General features: G+C 46.1%; 1 protein-coding gene across 5 annotated transcripts in view; it reads left to right on the top strand.

Moving 5' to 3' along the window:
• PLEKHG3 (pleckstrin homology and RhoGEF domain containing G3) overlaps positions 1–17,937 on the top strand; it is a 156,829-nt gene that overhangs the window by 71,490 nt on the left and 67,402 nt on the right. For 2 of the 5 annotated variants that reach the window (XR_005774707.1, XM_040410898.1), the window contains exon 1: positions 5,650–5,850. The exons of 1 other annotated variant lie outside the window; for it this stretch is intronic. Coding sequence is in view for 2 of the 4 variants with exons in the window: in XM_040410898.1 (XP_040266832.1) it covers positions 5,793–5,850 (58 nt within the window). In the remaining 2 variants the exon portion in view is untranslated. Of the gene's footprint in view, positions 1–5,648; positions 5,851–14,460; positions 14,554–17,937 lie in introns of those variants that run through there. 2 more of the 5 variants (XM_040410899.1, XM_040410900.1) reach the window with 2 other exon arrangements.

The raw sequence follows: 17,937 nt of genomic DNA, 5'->3' as shown, positions 1-17,937 counted from the left end.
AACACCAAGTGATCAAAAACGCGTATGTCCCACAAAATAGTACCAATAAAACCGTCACCTCATCCCGCAAAAAATGAGCCCCTACATAAGAAAATCTCTCAAAAAATAAAAAAACTATAGCTCTCAGAACATGGACACATTAAAACATAATTTTTTTGTTTCAAAAATGCTATTATTGTGTAAAACTTTAATAAATGAGAAAAAGTATACATATTAGGTATCGCCACTTCCGTAACGATCTGCTCTATAAAAATGTCACTTGACTGAACCCCTCAGGTGAACGCTGTAAAAATAAATAAATAGAAACTGTGCTAAAACAACCAATTTTTTGGTCACCTTGCCCTATAAAGTGTTATAATGAATGATCAAAAAATCATATGTACCCAAAAATAGTACTAATAAAACTGGCACCTTATCCCCTAGTTTCCAAAATGGGGTCACTTCTTGGGAGTTTCTACTGTAAGGGTGCATCAGGGGGCTTCAAATGGGACATGGCATCTAAAAACCATGTGGAGTTCCTTTTCTTCTGCGCCCTGCCGTGTGCCCATACAGCAGTTTATTACCACATGTGGGGTGTTTCTGTAAACCGCAGAATCTGGGTAATAGATATTGAGTTTTGTTTGGCTGTTAACCATCGATGTGTTAAAGAAAAAAATTGATTAAAATGGAAAATCTGCCAAAAAAGTGAAATTTAAAAATTTGATCTCCATTTTCCTTTAATTCTTGTGGAACGCCTAAAGGGTTAACAAAGTTTGTAAAATCGGTTTTGAATACCTTGAGGGGTGTAGTTTCTACAATGGGGTCATTTATGGGGGTATCCACTATGTAGGCCCCACAAAGTGACTTCAGACCTGAACTGGTCCTTATAAAGTGGGTTTTGGCAATTTTCTTATAAATTTGAAGAATTGCTTCTAAACTTCTAAGCCTTCTAACGTCCTAAAAAAATAAAATGACATTTCCAAAATGATGCCAACATAAAGTAGACATATGGGGAATGTTAAATAATAAATATTTTATGAGGTATCACTTTCTGTTTTAAAAGCAGAGAAATTGAAATTTAGAAAATTGCGAATTTTTCAAATTTTTGGGTAAATTTGGGATTTTTTCATAAATAAAGGTGAAATATTTTGACTCAAATTTATGATTATCATGAAGTACAATGTGTCACGAGAAAACAATCTCTGAATGACTTGGATAAATAAAGGCGTTCCAAAGTTATTACCACATAAAGTGAGATATGTCAGTTTTGCAAAATTTGGCCTGGTCAGGAAGGGGGCAAAGGGCCCAGATGGGAAGTGGTTAAGAACGAGTTAAAGTTCATGTTCCTTAACCCCTTAACGACTGGGCCTATTTTGATTTTGGATTTTTCCTCCGCATGTTCCAATAGCCATAACTTTTTTATTTTTCCGTTCACATAGCTATATGAGGGCTTATTTTTGAGGGACAAGATTTAATTTACCATGTCTTGTATTAGAAAAGGGGAAAAAAAATCTTTGTGTGGCAAAATGAAAAAAATAAAAATAAATGAATTCCGCCAATTTTTTTGGGGGTTTGACATCACAGCGTTCACAATGTACTAAAAATGACCAGACGTCCTTATTCTGTGGCTCAATACGAATGCGGAGATACCAAACTTTTTTTTATAGTTTTTTTTTTTGTTTTATTACTTTAAAAAAAATAAAAACCTTTGGAAAAATCTAAATATTCTTTGCATTGCCCTATTCTGACAACCATAACTGTTTTATATTTCTGTTTACAGAGCTGTATAAGGGCTTGTTTTTTGTGTAACAAGCTGTAGGTTTTATTGGTACCATTTTTTGTAGTATTTAAGACTTTTTAATTTTAATAGTTCTGACATTTTCGAATGCGGAGATACCCAATCTGTTATTTTATTTATTTATATATTTTATATGCAAGATTGGGAAAGGGGGGGTGATTTTAAGCTTTTAATATATTGGTGGTTAAAAAAAAAAAAAGTTTAACTTTTTTTCCAGTTTATTTTTATAACTATTAGCACCCTTAGGGGCCTCGTACATGGGATCTTTTGATCCCCTCTCCTATTGGCCCTAATAGAGATCTATTAGGGTGAATAGGATTTTCACACTGTCCATTCTGGGCTATGCCTCGTACATAGCTCAGTATGGAGAAAGACATGGCAGGCCTGGAGTGCTTCAGCAGTGTCTAGGCGTGCTTCAGCAGTGTCTAGGCTGCCATGGCAAACAATCGGAGCCCCGCGATTTCACTGCTGGGGCTCCGATTGGAAGGAAGAGGGAGCCGCATCCCTCTACCTTCAGTCACAGTTGCTGCGGTCAGCATTAATCGCGGCACCTCAGTGGTTAAATGACAGGGGCGGCGCGATCACCTCTTCCTGTCAGTGCGGGTGGGTGCGGGCTACATGATACAGTGCTGCAGAGGGCTGTTCCATACACGCACAGATGCATAAACCACGCCTGGAAGGCTTCAGCAGTGTCCAGACTTCCATGGTAACCGATCGTAGCCCTGCAATTTTCACAGCATCTCTCTGCCTAACTACATAGATGCTGCGATCAGCGTTGATCGCAACATCTAAGGATTTAAACAATGGGGTTTGGTGGGATTGCCGTTCCCCGTCATTGTGGATGGGTGCTGTAGCACGGTCAGTCCAGACTATCTCTCAGCCTTGTCCAGCTGAGACCACACTCACAGAGCCCCTAGCAGGATTGAGTTTCACAAAAACTCTGTCTCCTTCCCCCAGACTGGGAGCCACACCCAAGTCCAGCAACAGGATTAAATACCATCCCTGGACATGGGCATATTCCAAAATCCCGGACTGGAGCATGGGGAACAGGCACCCACCCAACACATTGCCTGTTCCCAGTAAAAGCCTGCCCTGGACTAGCTGGAGCCAGCTAAGCTAACTATCTTGGTGTCCACCTATATCTAGGGCCTTTACTTCACCAAGGCCGGGCCCCTTGGTGACACACTCCTGGTGCAAACAACACCCCTTTTTCATGCTTCCCCGGGATTTACTGCACCCATCACTATTCACATTGCCACACCCCCTATAGTGCCTACTGCAATAAAAAAAAACTCTATAAGGCATCCCTTTACAGCCCCCTATTGTGTCCCCAGTAGTTATAATCCCCTTATAGTGGCCCCAGTATTTATGTGCCCTGTAGTAGCCCCTGTATTTATAATGGCCCCTTGTAGTGACCCTGTAGTTAAAATGCACTTGTGCAATTATAACACCCTGTAGGGCCCCTGTATTATTATGCCTCTTTGTAGTGACCTGTATTAACGCCCCCAGTATGTCCAATAAGTTTTAATGATCCCTGATATAGAGGATGGAATTAATAGCATTTATGTGCAGAAAATCTGCATGTAATCTGCGTCGAAACCACACATACATTTTTCGGACGATTTTATTTTATTTTTTTCTGTTAATATTAACAACCCCATTGAAGTCTATGGGGGAAACCACTCTACAGAAGGTGCAGAATCGCAAACAATTGACATGCTGTGCATTTTAAAATCCACAAAACTGTTCAATTTCCGCACCTAAGAAAAAAAAAAAAGCAAAGTGTACATGAGATGTGTCTAATGTCAGTCACTTTGCTGGTACTGTATTATGCTGCGGCTTTTCCGTGCGTAATCCGCGTCGTGTGCATCCACCCTTCGTGTGCATACTTCTCCTTCCTTCTGTCTCCACTTCTGGCTTTGGCCGTATGACCTGCAGGGAAATCTGCCTGAAAACTGTCTCCAAACAAACTCTGTGTGAACCTACCCTTTACAGTTGTTGGCTAGGAAAGCTTTAAGCCTCATTCACACGTTCGTGCTCAAATAGGTAAATAGGTGGTCAGTGATGCCTCTATGAAGATGTCCGTGATGGATCCGTGTGTGAAGCTGTGTTTCACGGACTCTGTGCAGCTGGAAAATAATTTTCATTGCATATCTTCCTAATGATCCGTCAAACAGGGATGGCATCTGTAGTTTTCACAGACCCATAGACTATAATGGGCATGATGGATCTGTGAACACGGACAAAATAGAGCAGGCATCCGTGTTAAAACACGGATGTGTGAATACACACATTAAGGGCTCATGCATACGTGTGCCGGCTGTGCCCATATTGCTTTCTGCAATACACGGGCACCAGCCGTGTGCGCACTGTATCATGGATGTGGACGCATTTACTTGATTGGAGAGGAAGGCCACGGAAGCAGCATGGACCGCTTCTGTGGCATTTTGGTCCATGCCTCCTAACCACAATAAATCCTAACGCTCTATTTTGTTTCGGTGCGGAAGGATCACAAATGGGTCTGCATCCGCCAGCGCCCATGCATTGGGAACCGCATGAGCCCTAAAATGAATGGGTATGTGTGCTGTTCGTGGAGAACATGTACAGTACATGGAACACTGATGTGTGAATGAGGCTTTAGGCCTCATGCAAACGACTGTATTTTTTTTGCGGATCACACATGGACCCATTCATTGCTATGGGGCCTCAAAAATGCGGCCAGCGCAGAGATTTCATCCGTCTGCTGTCTGTATCTGTGTGGCCGTACACCAATTTTAGAACATGTCCTATTCTTGTCCAAGAATACACATTTCTACAAAAATTTGCTGGATGCACATGGCCCGTATTTTGTGGACCGCAAAACGTATCTCTTCGAGAAGAGACCTTAGATGGGATTAGTCCATGCTGATGTTCAGTTTGAGGCAACAAATGCTCTCCCCATCCATGGACTTGATATTTGGAATATCTAGCATGGCTTGGTACTTGTGTGCATTTCTCAGAGGCAGATCAGCCTACCGATCCGTCAGTGATTTTCCCATATGGCTATCTTCCAGAAGGGCTACTAGTTTGTGGTATTTCTCAGAGGCAGATCAGCCTACTGATCCATCAGTGATTTTCCCATATGGCTATCTTCCAGAAGGGCTACTAGTTTGTGGTATTTCTCAGAGGCAGATCAGCCTACCGATCAGTCAGTGATTTTCCCATATGGCTATCTTCCAGAAGGGCTACTAGTTTGTGGTATTTCTCAGAGGCAGATCAGCCTACTGATCCATCAGTGATTTTCCCATATGGCTATCTTCCAGAAGGGCTACTAGTTTGTGGTATTTCTCAGAGGCAGATCAGCCTACCGATCAGTCAGTGATTTTCCCATATGGCTATCTTCCAGAAGGGCTACTAGTTTGTGGTATTTCTCAGAGGCAGATCAGCCTACTGATCCGTCAGTGATTTTCCCATATGGCTATCTTCCAGAAGGGCTACTAGTTTTTGGTATTTCTCAGAGGCAGATCAGCCTACTGATCAGTCAGTGATTTTCCCATATGGCTATCTTCCAGAAGGGCTACTAGTTTGTGGTATTTCTCAGAGGCAGATCAGCCTACTGATCCGTCAGTGATTTTCCCATATGGCTATCTTCCAGAAGGGCTACTAGTTTGTGGTATTTCTCAGAGGCAGATCAGCCTACTGATCCGTCAGTGATTTTCCCATATGGCTAAACATTGCCTCAGTTTATCTATAGCTGGAGAAGTCTACGAATAACAAATGGTGTTGAGAAAGTCTAATCCTTTTACATGCAGAAGGGTAAAAGGGAAGACGATTTACATGTCTGAAGTCTGATTTACCTGGAAACACCTCACTGTGTGATTTCAGGGGGAGGGAAGTAGCTCCTTGACGTTTGGTTTCCTGTCTTGAGGGAGTGCAGGTGATACCATGATGTCAGTCCGTCCACACCTTCCCAGCGCTGAGATCCCATGAAGTGAGTGTGTTGTACGTGAGAGTAAAGTCTCCAATACACAAGAAAATGTTTGATGAGAAAGTCCGTTTTGAAGGATTAAACCGCAGGATTTCTAGGTTGTTTGGTAAGTTAAATATTTTAGCTTTTTATCCATCTATTGGCTGTTTTGGATCCATGTCGGTTACCTGTGGGGACAGTTACTTCATCCTCACTTATTTTCAAGGTCCAGTTTTGTGCGTTTCTTTGTTATAGTTTTGTCTCTAGTATAGTATTGTATACCATATATATGACATGGCCATTTGTTTTATGATCGGTTTCTCTGATATGCTGCTGAATTCCTTTCTTTTTTTATTGGTCACACCCAAGAAGTGAAAGAAGACATTTTTTCATGTTTCTATCTTCTATCTGCTCTTAGTTTCCAAATGGAGAAAAATGTATAAAGCATAAGAAAACTGTGCTTCATCGGCTTCATATTGGGGCTGTACTGCACTGGCATTTCAGATAGGCGTTTTGTACCTGCTTCAACACGTCTGCCTGTGAGGCATTTATGGAGGATGTTGTCATTCGTCCTATTGAGAAATAGCTGAAACTTACAGAATCTGCTCAGTCGTTATGTAGTTTAAAGGGGGATTCCGGTGAGAAGTTATCCTCTATCCACAGGATAGGGGCAAAACTATTAGATCAGTGGAGGTCCTACCATTGAGCATGAGAACAGGTACCCCATACCTTTTGGAGCCCCCTGAAATGAACAAAGCGACACTGCGGACATGCGAACCGCCGCGTCTCTCATCCCTATGGGAGTTCTGCAAAAATAGACGAGCGCTTGGCTATATCCAGAACTAGGGATGGATCGGCAGTGCACATGGCCAACCTGCCGCTCTGCTCATTTTGGAGGGCTCCGATCGGTGAGGGTTCCAGCAGTAGGACCCCAACAATCTAATTATTGACTTCTATGCTTTGGATATGGGATAACTTTTAACAACCGGAATACCCCTTTAAGGCCAGGTGCACACCAGTGTAAAGCCTCATTCACACGTCAGTGTTTCACGTACGTGTTCTCCACGGACAGCACACGTCCCCATTCATTTGAATGTGTGTATTCACACATCAGTGTTTTAGTACGGTCCGTGTTTTCAGCATGGATACGTGTCCTATCTGAGTTTGTGTTCCCGGATCCCTCACGCCCATTATAGTCTATGGGTCCGTGAAAACCACGGATGCCATCCGTGTTTCACGGATCAGCTGTTCAGTGTCAGTAAAACACGGACAGCAAAAAACAGACCCAACACAGATCCTTCACAAACAGCTTCACGGATGCATCACTGACCACCTTCTTACGGATTTGAGCACTGACACGGACGTGTGAATGAGGCTTAAAGGGGTTCTGCTGTTTGTTTAAACTGATGATCTATCCTCTGGATAGATCAGCAGCATCTGATCGGCGGGGGTCCGACACCCGGGACCCTTGCCGATCAGCAGTTTGAGAAGGCAGCGGCGCTATAGGAGCGCCGCGGCCTTCTCACTGTTTACCGCAGCCCAGTGACGTCACGACTAGTATCAACTGGCCTGGGCGGGGCTAAGCTCCATTCAAGTGAACAGAGCTTAGCCGCACCCAGGCCAGTGATACTAGTCGTGGCGTCACTGGGCCTGCGGTAAACAGTGAGAAGGCCACGGCGCTGCTGCCTTCTCAAACAGCTGATCGGCGGGGGTCCCGGGTGTCGGACCCCCGCTGATCAGATGCAGATGATCTATCCAGAGGATAGATCATCAGTTTAAACAAACTGCAGAACCCCTTTAACCACCTCAGCTTCCCTAGCTTAAACACCCTTAATGACCAGACCACTTTTTACACTTCTGACCTACACTACTTTCACCGTTTATTGCTTGGTCATGCAACTTACCACCCGAATGAATTTTACCTCCTTTTCTTCTCACTAATAGAGCTTTCATTTGGTGGTATTTCATTGCTGCTGACATTTTTACTTTTTTTGTTATTAATCGAAATTTAACGAAATTTTTGCCCAAAAATTTAATTTTTCACTTTCAGTTGTAAAATTTTTCTAAAAAAACGACATCTATATATAAATTTTTCTCTAAATTTATTGTTCTACATGTCTTTGATAAAAAAAAAATGTTTGGGTAAAAAAAAATGGTTTGGGTAAAAGTTATAGCGTTTACAAACTATGGTACAAAAATGTGAATTTCCGCTTTTTGAAGCAGCTCTGACTTTCTGAGCACCTGTCATGTTACCTGAGGTTCTACAATGCCCAGACAGTAGAAAAACCCCACAAATAACCCCATTTCGGAAAGTAGACACCCTAAGGTATTCGCTGATGGGCATAGTGAGTTCATAGATCTTTTTATTTTTTGTCACAAGTTAGCGGAAAATGATGATTTTTTATTCTTTTTTCCTTACAAAGTCTCATATTCCACTAGCTTGTGACAAAAAATAAAAACTTCCATGAACTCACTATGCCCATCACGAAATACCTGGGGGTGTCTTCTTTCCAAAATGGGGTCACTTGTGGGGTAGTTATACTGCCCTGGCATTTTAGGGGCCCTAATGTGTGGGAAGTAGTTTGAAATCAAATGTGTAAAAAATGCCCGGCGAAATCCTAAAGGTGCTCTTTGGAATGTGGGCCCCTTTGCCCACCTAGGCTGCAAAAAAGTGTCACACATGTGGTATCGCCGTACTCAGGAGAAGTTGGGCAATGTGTTTTGGGGTGTCATTTTATATACATATACATATACCCATGCTGGGTGAGATAAATATCTCGGTCAAATGCCAACTTTGTATAAAAAAATGGGAAAAGTTGTCTTTTGCCGAGATATTTCTCTCACCCAGCATGGGTATATGTAAAAAGACACCCCAAAACACATTGTCCTACTTCTTCTGAGTACGGCGATACCACATGTGTGACACTTTTTTGCAGCCTAGGTGGGCAAATGGGCCTACATTCCAAAGAGCACCTTTAGGATTTCACATATCATTTTTTACACATTTGGATTTCAAACTAAATCTCACACATTAGGGCCCCTAAAATGCCAGGGCAGTATAACTACCCCACAAGTGACCCCATTTTGGAAAGAAGACACCCCAAGGTATTTCGTGATGGGCATAGTGAGTTCATGGAAGTTTTTATTTTTTGTCACAAGTTAGTGGAATATGAGACTTTGTAAGAAAAAAATAGAAATAAAAAAATAATTATTTTCCGCTAACTTGTGACAAAAAATAAAAAATTAGAGGAACTCGCCATGCCCCTCACGGAATACCTTGGGGTGTCTTCTTTCCAAAATAGGGTCACTTGTGGGGTAGTTATACTGCCCTGGCATTTTAGGGGCCCTAATGCGTGAGAAGTAGTTTGAAATCAAAATGTGTAAAAAATGCCCTGTGAAATCCGAAAGGTGCTCTTTGGAATGTGGGCCCCTTTGCCCACCTAGGTTGCAAAAAAGTGTCACACATGTGGTATCGCCGTACTCAGAAGAAGTAGGGGAATGTGTTTTGGGGTGTCTTTTTACATATACCCATGCTGGGTGAGAGAAATATCTCGGCAAAAGACAACTTTTCCCATTTTTTAATACAAAGTTGGCATTTGACCAAGATATTTATCTCACCCAGCATGGGTATATGTAAAATGACACCCCAAAACACATTGCCCAACTTCTCTTGAGTACGGCGATACCACATGTGTAACACTTTTTTGCAGCCTAGATGCGCAAAGGGGCCCAAATTCCTTTTAGGAGGGCATTTTGGATTCCAGACTTCTCACGCTTTAGGGCCCCTAAAATGCCAGGGCAGTATAAATACCCCACATGTGACCCCATTTTGGAAAGAAGACACCCCAAGGTATTCAATGAGGGGCATGGCGAGTTTTTTTGGCACAAGTTAGCAGAAATTTTTTATTTTATTTTTTTCTCACAAAGTCTCCCTTTCCGCTAACTTTGGACAAAAATTTCAATCTTTCATGGACTCAATATGCCCCTCAGCGAATAACTTGGGGTGTCTTCTTTCCAAAATGGGGTCACATGTGGGGTATTTATACTGCCCTGGCATTTTAGGGGCCCTAAAGCATGAGAAGTCTGGAATATAAATGTCTAAAAACATTTTACGCATTTGGATTCCGTGAGGGGTATGGTGAGTTCATGTGAGATTTTATTTTTTGTCACAAGTTAGTGGAATATGAGACTTTGTAAGAAAAAACAAAAATAAAATCAATTTCCGCTAACTTGTGCCAAAAAAATGTCTGAATGGAGCCTTACAGGGGGGTGATCAATGACATGGGGGTGATCAGGGAGTCTATGTGGGGTGATCACCCCCCCGTCATTGATCACCTCCCTGTAAGGCTCCATCCAGACATCCGTATGTGTTTTGCTGATCCGCGGTGTCCGTGTTTTGCGGATCCACAAAACACATATGGACGTCTGAATGGAGCCTTACAGGGGGGTGATCAATGACGGGGGGGGGGGGGGGGGGGGTGATCACCCCACATAGACTCCCTGATCACCCCCCTGTCATTGATCACCCCCTTGTAAGGCTCCATTCAGACGTCCGTATGTGTTTTGCAGATCCGATCCATGGATCCGTAAAACACATACGGACGTCTGAATGGAGCCTTACAGGGGGGTGATCAATGACAGGGTGATGATCAGGGAGTCTATATGGGGTGATCAGGGGTTAATAAGTGACGGGGGGCGGGGTGTAGTGTGGTGCTTGGTGCTACTTATTACTGAGCTGCCTGTGTCCTCTGGTGATCGAACCAAGCAAAAGGGACCACCAGAGGACCAGGTAGCAGGTATATTAGACGCTGTTATCAAAACATCATCTAATATACCTGTTAGGGGTTAAAAAAAATCGCATCTACAGCCTGCCAGCGAACGATCGCCGCTGGCAGGCTGTAGAACCACTCGCTTACCTGCAGTTCCTGTGAACGCGCGCGCCTCGCGATATGACGCGTATATGCGTCTAGGAGGAATGAATCGACCGCCGCCAGGACACATCCCTGCGTTAGGCGGTCGGGAAGCAGTTAATACTGACAGTGTGTCCGTATTTACCATGTGACCCGCCAGAACTCGCAGCACCAAAGATCACTCTGATGCTTTTAGTTTGTGTCTCTAAAGTCGCAGTCGGGCTGGGACACTCGTCTGAAATATGGATGCATAATGCACATTGTGGACCTGGCCTAAAAAGAGGTTCCAGTCGGATGTGTTTTTTGGAAACAAGGAGCAGAATGGTTTAAAAAAATGAAGCATTACTCACCTCAGCGATTCCCCCGCTGATGCCGTTACTACTCTTACCAGGTCCCCGCTCGATACACAGAAAATGGCAGGTGGGTGATCTCCGTAGTGGCTCGGGATCGGTGACGGTAAGGCCCCTTTCACATGAGCGTGACGGATTAGGTCTGGATGCGTTCAGGGAAACTCGCACCATTTTGCAAGCAGGTTTAGTCCGTTTTGTCTGCAATTGCGTTCAGTTTTTTTCCGAGATAGTGCAATGCGTTTTTCACGCGCGTGATAAAAAACTGAAGGTTTACAAACAACATCTCCTAGCAACCATCAGTGAAAAACGCATTGCATCACGCAGCCCCATGCACTTCTATGGGGGCAGGGCTGCGTGAAAAACGCAAAATATAGAACATGCTGCGATTCTCACTCAACGCAGAACTGATGCGTGAAAAAACAACGCTCATGTACAGAGACCCACTGAAATGAGTGGGTCAGGATTCAGTGCGGGTGATATGTGTTCACGTCACGCATTGCACCCGCACGGAAAACTCGCTCGTGTGAAAGGGGCCTAATGCTTCCTTCTTGTTTTTGTTTTTTTTAACTCATTCTACCCCCTATTTAAAAAATGTTATCCCCCTGGAAACACCCCTTTAACTTACAACAAAGTCTATACTGCTAGTTTCCGTGCAGAATACGTGGTTTTCCACTGGATTTGTGGTGTATTACTATAGAAAATAATGTCTCTGGGAACATGGCCGGAGACTGCAAAAATTCGACTGGGCATGCTGTCATTTACAGAACCTACATACTTGTGACAGATGTCGGGTATAACTGTGCCATAGGCTGGCCATTGTAAAAGAAAATGAATACCGCAAAGTATACTTTTATTTGCCTTCTTTTCCTTTCAGGATTGTTTGGGGGAGTGTAAGGAGTTAATACCTGAATCCAGACACGTTATACAGTGCGTTGTATACTCCTTTTATATTAAAGGGGTTTTGTGGGCAACTGATATTTCTGCTGTATCCCCAGAATAGCTCCCCCCGCACCCCCACTGACCAGACTCGGAGCTGGAACTAGGACTTTCAGTAGAACAGGAAGCACAGCTCCGTTCCACCTTGTAGTGGTCGTGCCGGGTTACTGCAGCCCAGTGCCTATTCACTTCATTGGGATCCAAGGTGCAGTACCCGGGTACGGCCACTACATGTGGAATGGAGCTGTGCTTCCTGTTCCAGAGTCTGATCGGTGGGGTGCGAGGTGGCAGACCCTCTAAGGCTGAATCTGTGCAGAACAGCCTGCCGGAGTTTACGGTGTCCAACACAGCTGGATACTCCCACACGCCGCCGGTTCCCCACACACTGTAATAGGATCCGGCTGCATGTAGCATTACGCCGGATACAGTGAATTTCGGCAGTCTGTTCCCCCGATGGAACAGACTGATGGAATTAAAGGGGTTATCCAATGCTCCCTCTAATGCCCGGGCCCCTCAGGCTGCGATAGGGACGAGCCTCCGTAGCATCACCCGCGATGCTAGGGAGGCTCGTCCCTGTCGTGGCCTGCTATTAGCTAACCCCCATGGATGTTTTGATTTATGCGACGGGGGAGGATGCAGCAGCGGCCGTGCGGACATCAGGAGCAACGCGGGTGCCGGGGTAAGTGCAACCTGTATGAGGGGGCATTATAGGGGTTGGATAACCCCTTTAAGGACGCATATGTGAACCCAGCCTAGACAAGTCAGCAATATCAGGAGCCTGCAGAACCCATTTTCACAAAATAAACTAAATTAACAAATATAATTAAGAAGATTTGGAAAAAAGTATAATAGGAATTGCTCTTCCTATGCAAAATAGGGACCAGGTGCTCTAGGCCAGAAAAGCTGTATCACCCATTTTCATCTATTATCTATTTATTTATTTATCTATTTTCAATAATTAAGAAGATGATAAAAGGAGAGAAAGTATAAAGGAGACAAATTCCTATATATTTTTTTTTAAGTCAATTTTTTTTAAGTCACACTTGTGGCAGAGGTTTCCGGCAGGCTGTTCCGTCGTCGGAACTGCCTGCCGGATCCGTCAAAATGTATGCCAACTGATGGCATTTGTAAGACTGATCAGGATCCTGATCGTCTTACAAATGCATTGAAATGCCAAATCCGTCTTTCCGGTGTCATCCGTAAAAACGGATCCAGCACTTATTTTCTTCACACTTTTTCCGGTCTGCGCCGGTATTTTGAATGCCGGATCCAGCACTAATACATTCCTATGGAAAAAAATGTCGGATCCGGCATTCAGGCAAGTGTTCCGTTTTTTGGGCCGGAGATAAAACTGTAGCATGCTGCGGTATCGGGCTACTTTCACACCTGCGTTAGGTGCGGATCCGTCTGGTATCTGCACAGACGGATCCGCACCTATAAATGCAAACTATGGTATCCGTTCAGAACGGATCTGTCTGTATTATTCTGTCCAAAAAAAAAATCTAAGTCTAAGTCAAACGGATCCGTCCTGACTTACATTGTAAGTCAGGACGGATCAGTTTGGCTCCGCATCGCCAGGTGGACACCAAAACGCTGCAAGAAACGTTTTGGTGTCCGCCTCCAGAGCGGAATGGAGCCAAACCGATGCATTCTGACCGGATCCTTATCTATTCAGAATGCATTGGGGCTAAACTGATTCGTTTGGGGCCGCTTGTCAGAGCCCTGAACGGATCTCACAGGCGGACCCAGAAACGGCAGTGTGAAAGTAGCCTGAGGGTACTTTCACACTTGTGGCAGTGTGATCCGGCGGGCAGTTCCGTCGTCGGAACTGCCTGCCGGATCCGCCGATTTTGATGTGACTGAAAGCATTTGTGACACTGATCCAGATCCGTCTCTCCACTTGTCATGCGGACAGACGGATCTTTTGTGTATTTTTTTCCACACTTTTACTGGTCTGCGCATGCGCAGGCCAGAAGGACGGATCCAGCATTCCGGTATAATTCATTCCTATGGAGGAAAATGCCGGATCCAGCATTCTGGCAAGTCTTCAGTTTTTTTCGCCGGAGATAAAACCGTAGCATGCTGCGGTTTTATCTTTTGCCTGATCAGTCAAAAGAACTAAACTGAAGAAATCCTGATGTATCCTGAACGGATTACTCTCCATTCAGAATGCATGGGGATATGCCTGATCAGTTCTTTTCCGGTAAAGAGCCTCTATGCCGGAAAAGAAAAACGCAAGTGTGAAAGTAGGATCGGCTCCACCAGTGCAGTGTCCGGCAGCCGGATCCGTCCTCAGGCGGCAGCGCTTCTGAGCGGCCACATATGTGTATGCACTCCGATCCATAGAAAAGCATTACTGACGTGTAGAACCTCAGGTCGCAGAATGCCCTGCCTGCAGCGAGTCAGAAGGCAGCGGGGGGAGGGGACGCTCTCCCCCTGACTATCAGTTCTCACACTGCGGTTTCTCCCAGGGAGTGGCCGGTTCCGTTCCCGGGGCGAGGCCTGCCTGCGGCTGAGATACGAGGCCGGAAGTGGGCGGGGAGCGGGACTACCTGTACGAATCAAGGGCAGACTGGGAACGGCTCCATGTACACCGGCCGCGGCGTGTGTGTGAATGGGCCCCGAGCCGCTAGGGTATGTGCACATGTGACAGGAACTGACAAACCAAATGGTGATCATCCGGAATCGCACTTTGTGTGAACGTAGCCAAGTAGCATTCCTATTGTCATCAGTATTGTTTCAGTAATTCTTCCGGATTTTCATGTGTGTTACTTCCTTCCTGCATTTGGCTCTGCACCCATAGACTATAATGGGCGTATTTGGAAGCACAAATCATATGTCCATGTGAATAGCCCTGTTCATTAACATTAGCAGCGGTTCCCTGTATACAAAATCCGCACCAAATATGCTTGTGTGAAAGAGGCCAGTGCTAACTTTGTGTGTGGAAATGGCGCTGATTTCAAGCTGCGTTGTGCCATGAATTACCATGCTCCAGATCTCAGATCTGCGCCACAGGTGGATTTATGCTACGGATTGCTTCAGCAGCGTGTGGATGAGATTTAAAGGGGTTGTCCTGCCAAACCTATTGATGACCTATTGTCCGGATAGGTCATCAATATCTGATCGGTGGGGGCCTGACACCCGCCACCCCCGACAATCAGCTGTTTGAAGAGGAGGCGGTGCTCCATGCGAGCGCAGCAGTTCATTACACTACGCGTTGCCTCCGGTGGAGCGGCAGCATTGTGTAATTACAGGTACTTGCTCCATTCACGTACTTGTATTACACTATACTTCTGAGATGATGGGCAGTGTGCCAGCCGGGCCGCTGCATGCGGATCTCGGACCCATTCATTTGAATGGGGTCCGCAATTCGCATCTGACGGTTCGCAGCGCAAAAAAAACTAGTGCGTGCAGTACTTTTTCGCGGTGTGGAGGCTCAGAAAGTAACCCCACAGAAGCACCATGTTACGTGCCTCCGTTCTGCACCGACCTTCCGGATTGTGGACCCACTCAAGTGAATGGGTCCGCATCTGTGATGCAGGGTGCACGTGGCTGGTGCCTGCAATACGGCCACAGCCTGGCAACGGCTGTGTGCATGAGGCCTAATGCAGAGGAATCGGCGGTCTCGTGGAGCTCCGCCCCCTCTCCAAACAGCTGACTGCACTTGTGGTTGTGTCCTTAGGCCGGATGAACCCTTTAAGAATAAGGCTAGTTTCAGAAAGCGATATGCCACCAATGTCTCAGATGAGCACACAAATGAGAGGAGCTACTCAAGTGCGGTCACATTCCAGCTTCGTGCCACCACTGAAGACAATTTTCCTAAGGAAATTTAAATTTATTTCCAAAACAGGAGTAACACACTTCCTTAGTACAAAAGTGTGAACGATTCCTTAGGCTACTTTCACACTTGCGTTTGGGGTTCCGCTTGTGAGATCCGTTTGAGGGCTCTTACAAGCGCCCCCAAACGGATCCGTTCATCCCCAATGCATTCTGAATGGATGCGGATCCGTTCAGAATGCATCAGTTTGGCTCCGTTCCGCCTCCATTCTGCTCTGGAGGCGGACACCAAAACACAGCTTGCAGCGTTTTGGTGTCCGCCTGGCCGTGCGGAGCCAAACGGATCCGTCCTGACTTACAATGCAAGTCAATGGGGACGGATCCGTTTGACGTTGACACAATATGGTGCAATTGCAAACGGATCCGTCCCCCATTGACTTTCAATGTAAAGTCAGAAGTTAATATACCATCGGATCAGAGTTTTCTCCAATCCGATGGTATATTTTAACTTGAAGCGTCCCCATCACCATGGGAACGCCTCTATGTTAGAATATACCATCGGATTTGAGTTAGATCGTGGAAACTCAGATCAGACAGTATGTTCTAACACAGAGGCGTTCCCATGGTGATGGGGACGCTTCAAGTTAGAATATACTAAGAACTGTGGACATAACTGCTGCCTGGCAGCACCTGATCTCTTACAGGGGGCTGTGATCCGCACAATTAACCCCTTAGGTGCCGCACCTGAGGGGTTAATTGTGCGTATCATAGCCCCCTGTAAGAGATCAGGTGCTGTCAGGCAGCAGGGGGCAGACCCCCCTCCCTCCCCAGTATTAAATTCATTGGTGACCAGTGCGGCCCCCCTCCCTCCCTCCTCTGTATTAAATTCATTGGTGGCCAGTGCGGCCCCCTTCCCTCCCTCCCCTGTTTTAAATTCATTGGTGGCCAGTGCGGCCCCCTTCCCTCCCTCCCCTGTATTAAATTAATTGGTGGCCAGTGCGGCCCCCCTCCCTCCCCAGTATTAAATTTATTGGTGGCCAGTGCGGCCCCCCTCCCTCCCCTGTATTAAATTAATTGGTGGCCAGTGCGGCCCCCTTCCCTCCCTCCCCTGTATTAAATTCATTGGTGGCCAGTGCGGCCCCCTTCCCTCCCTCCCCTGTATTAAATTAATTGGTGGCCAGTGCGGCCCCCCTCCCTCCCCTGTATTAAATTAATTGGTGGCCAGTGCGGCCCCCCCAACCTCCCCTGTATTAAATTCATTGGTGGCCAGTGCGGCCTCCCCCCCCCCTTCCCTAATTAAAATCACCCCCCCCCCCCTTCCCCATCATTGGTGGCAGCGGAGAGTTCCGATCGGAGTCCCAGTTTAATCTCTGGGGCTCCGATCGGTTACCATGGCAATCAAGACGTTACTGCAGTCCTGGCTGCCATGGTTACTTAGCAATTTTAGAAGCATTATACTTACCTGCGCTGTCTGTAGCCGGCCGGGCGCTCCTCCTACTGGTAAGTGAAAGGTCTGTGCGGCGCATTGCTTATAGCACAGACCTTTCACTTACCAGTAGGAGGAGCGCCCGGCCGGCCACAGAAGACAGCACAGGTAAGTATAATGCTTCTAAAATTGCTAAGTAACCATGGCAGCCAGGACTGCAGTAGCGTCTTGGCTGCCATGGTAACCGATCGAAGCCCCAGCGATTAAACTGGGGCTCCGATCCGAACTCTCCGCTGCCATCAATGATGGGGGAGAGGGGGGGGCCGCACTGGCCACCAATGAATTTAATACAGGGGAGGCCGCACTGGCCACCAATGAATTTTTAATACTGGGGAGGGGGGGGCCGCACTGGCCACCAATGAATTTAATACTGGGGAGGGAGGGGGGGCCGCACTGGCCACCAATGAATTTAATACTGGGGAGGGAGGGGGGGGCCGCACTGGCCACCAATGAATTTAATACTGGGGAGGGAGGGGGGGGCCGCACTGGCCACCAATGAATTAAATACTGGGGAGGGAGGGGGGCCGCACTGGCCTCCAATGAATTTAATACTGGGGAGGGAGGGGGGCCGCACTTGCCACCAATGAATTTAAAACTGGGGAGGGAGGGGTGTCTGGCCCCCTGCTGCCTGGCAGCACCTGATCTCTTACAGGGGGCTATGATATGCACAATTAACCCCTTAGGTGCGGCACCTGAGGGGCTAATTGTGCGGATCACAGCCCCCTGTAATAGATCAGGTGCTGCCAGGCAGCAGG

The sequence above is a fragment of the Bufo bufo genome, chromosome 11 (assembly GCF_905171765.1).
Source record: "Bufo bufo chromosome 11, aBufBuf1.1, whole genome shotgun sequence".
In the NCBI taxonomy this organism is placed as follows: Eukaryota; Metazoa; Chordata; class Amphibia; order Anura; family Bufonidae; genus Bufo; species Bufo bufo.
This window is presented reverse-complemented; position numbering and strand designations above follow the sequence as displayed.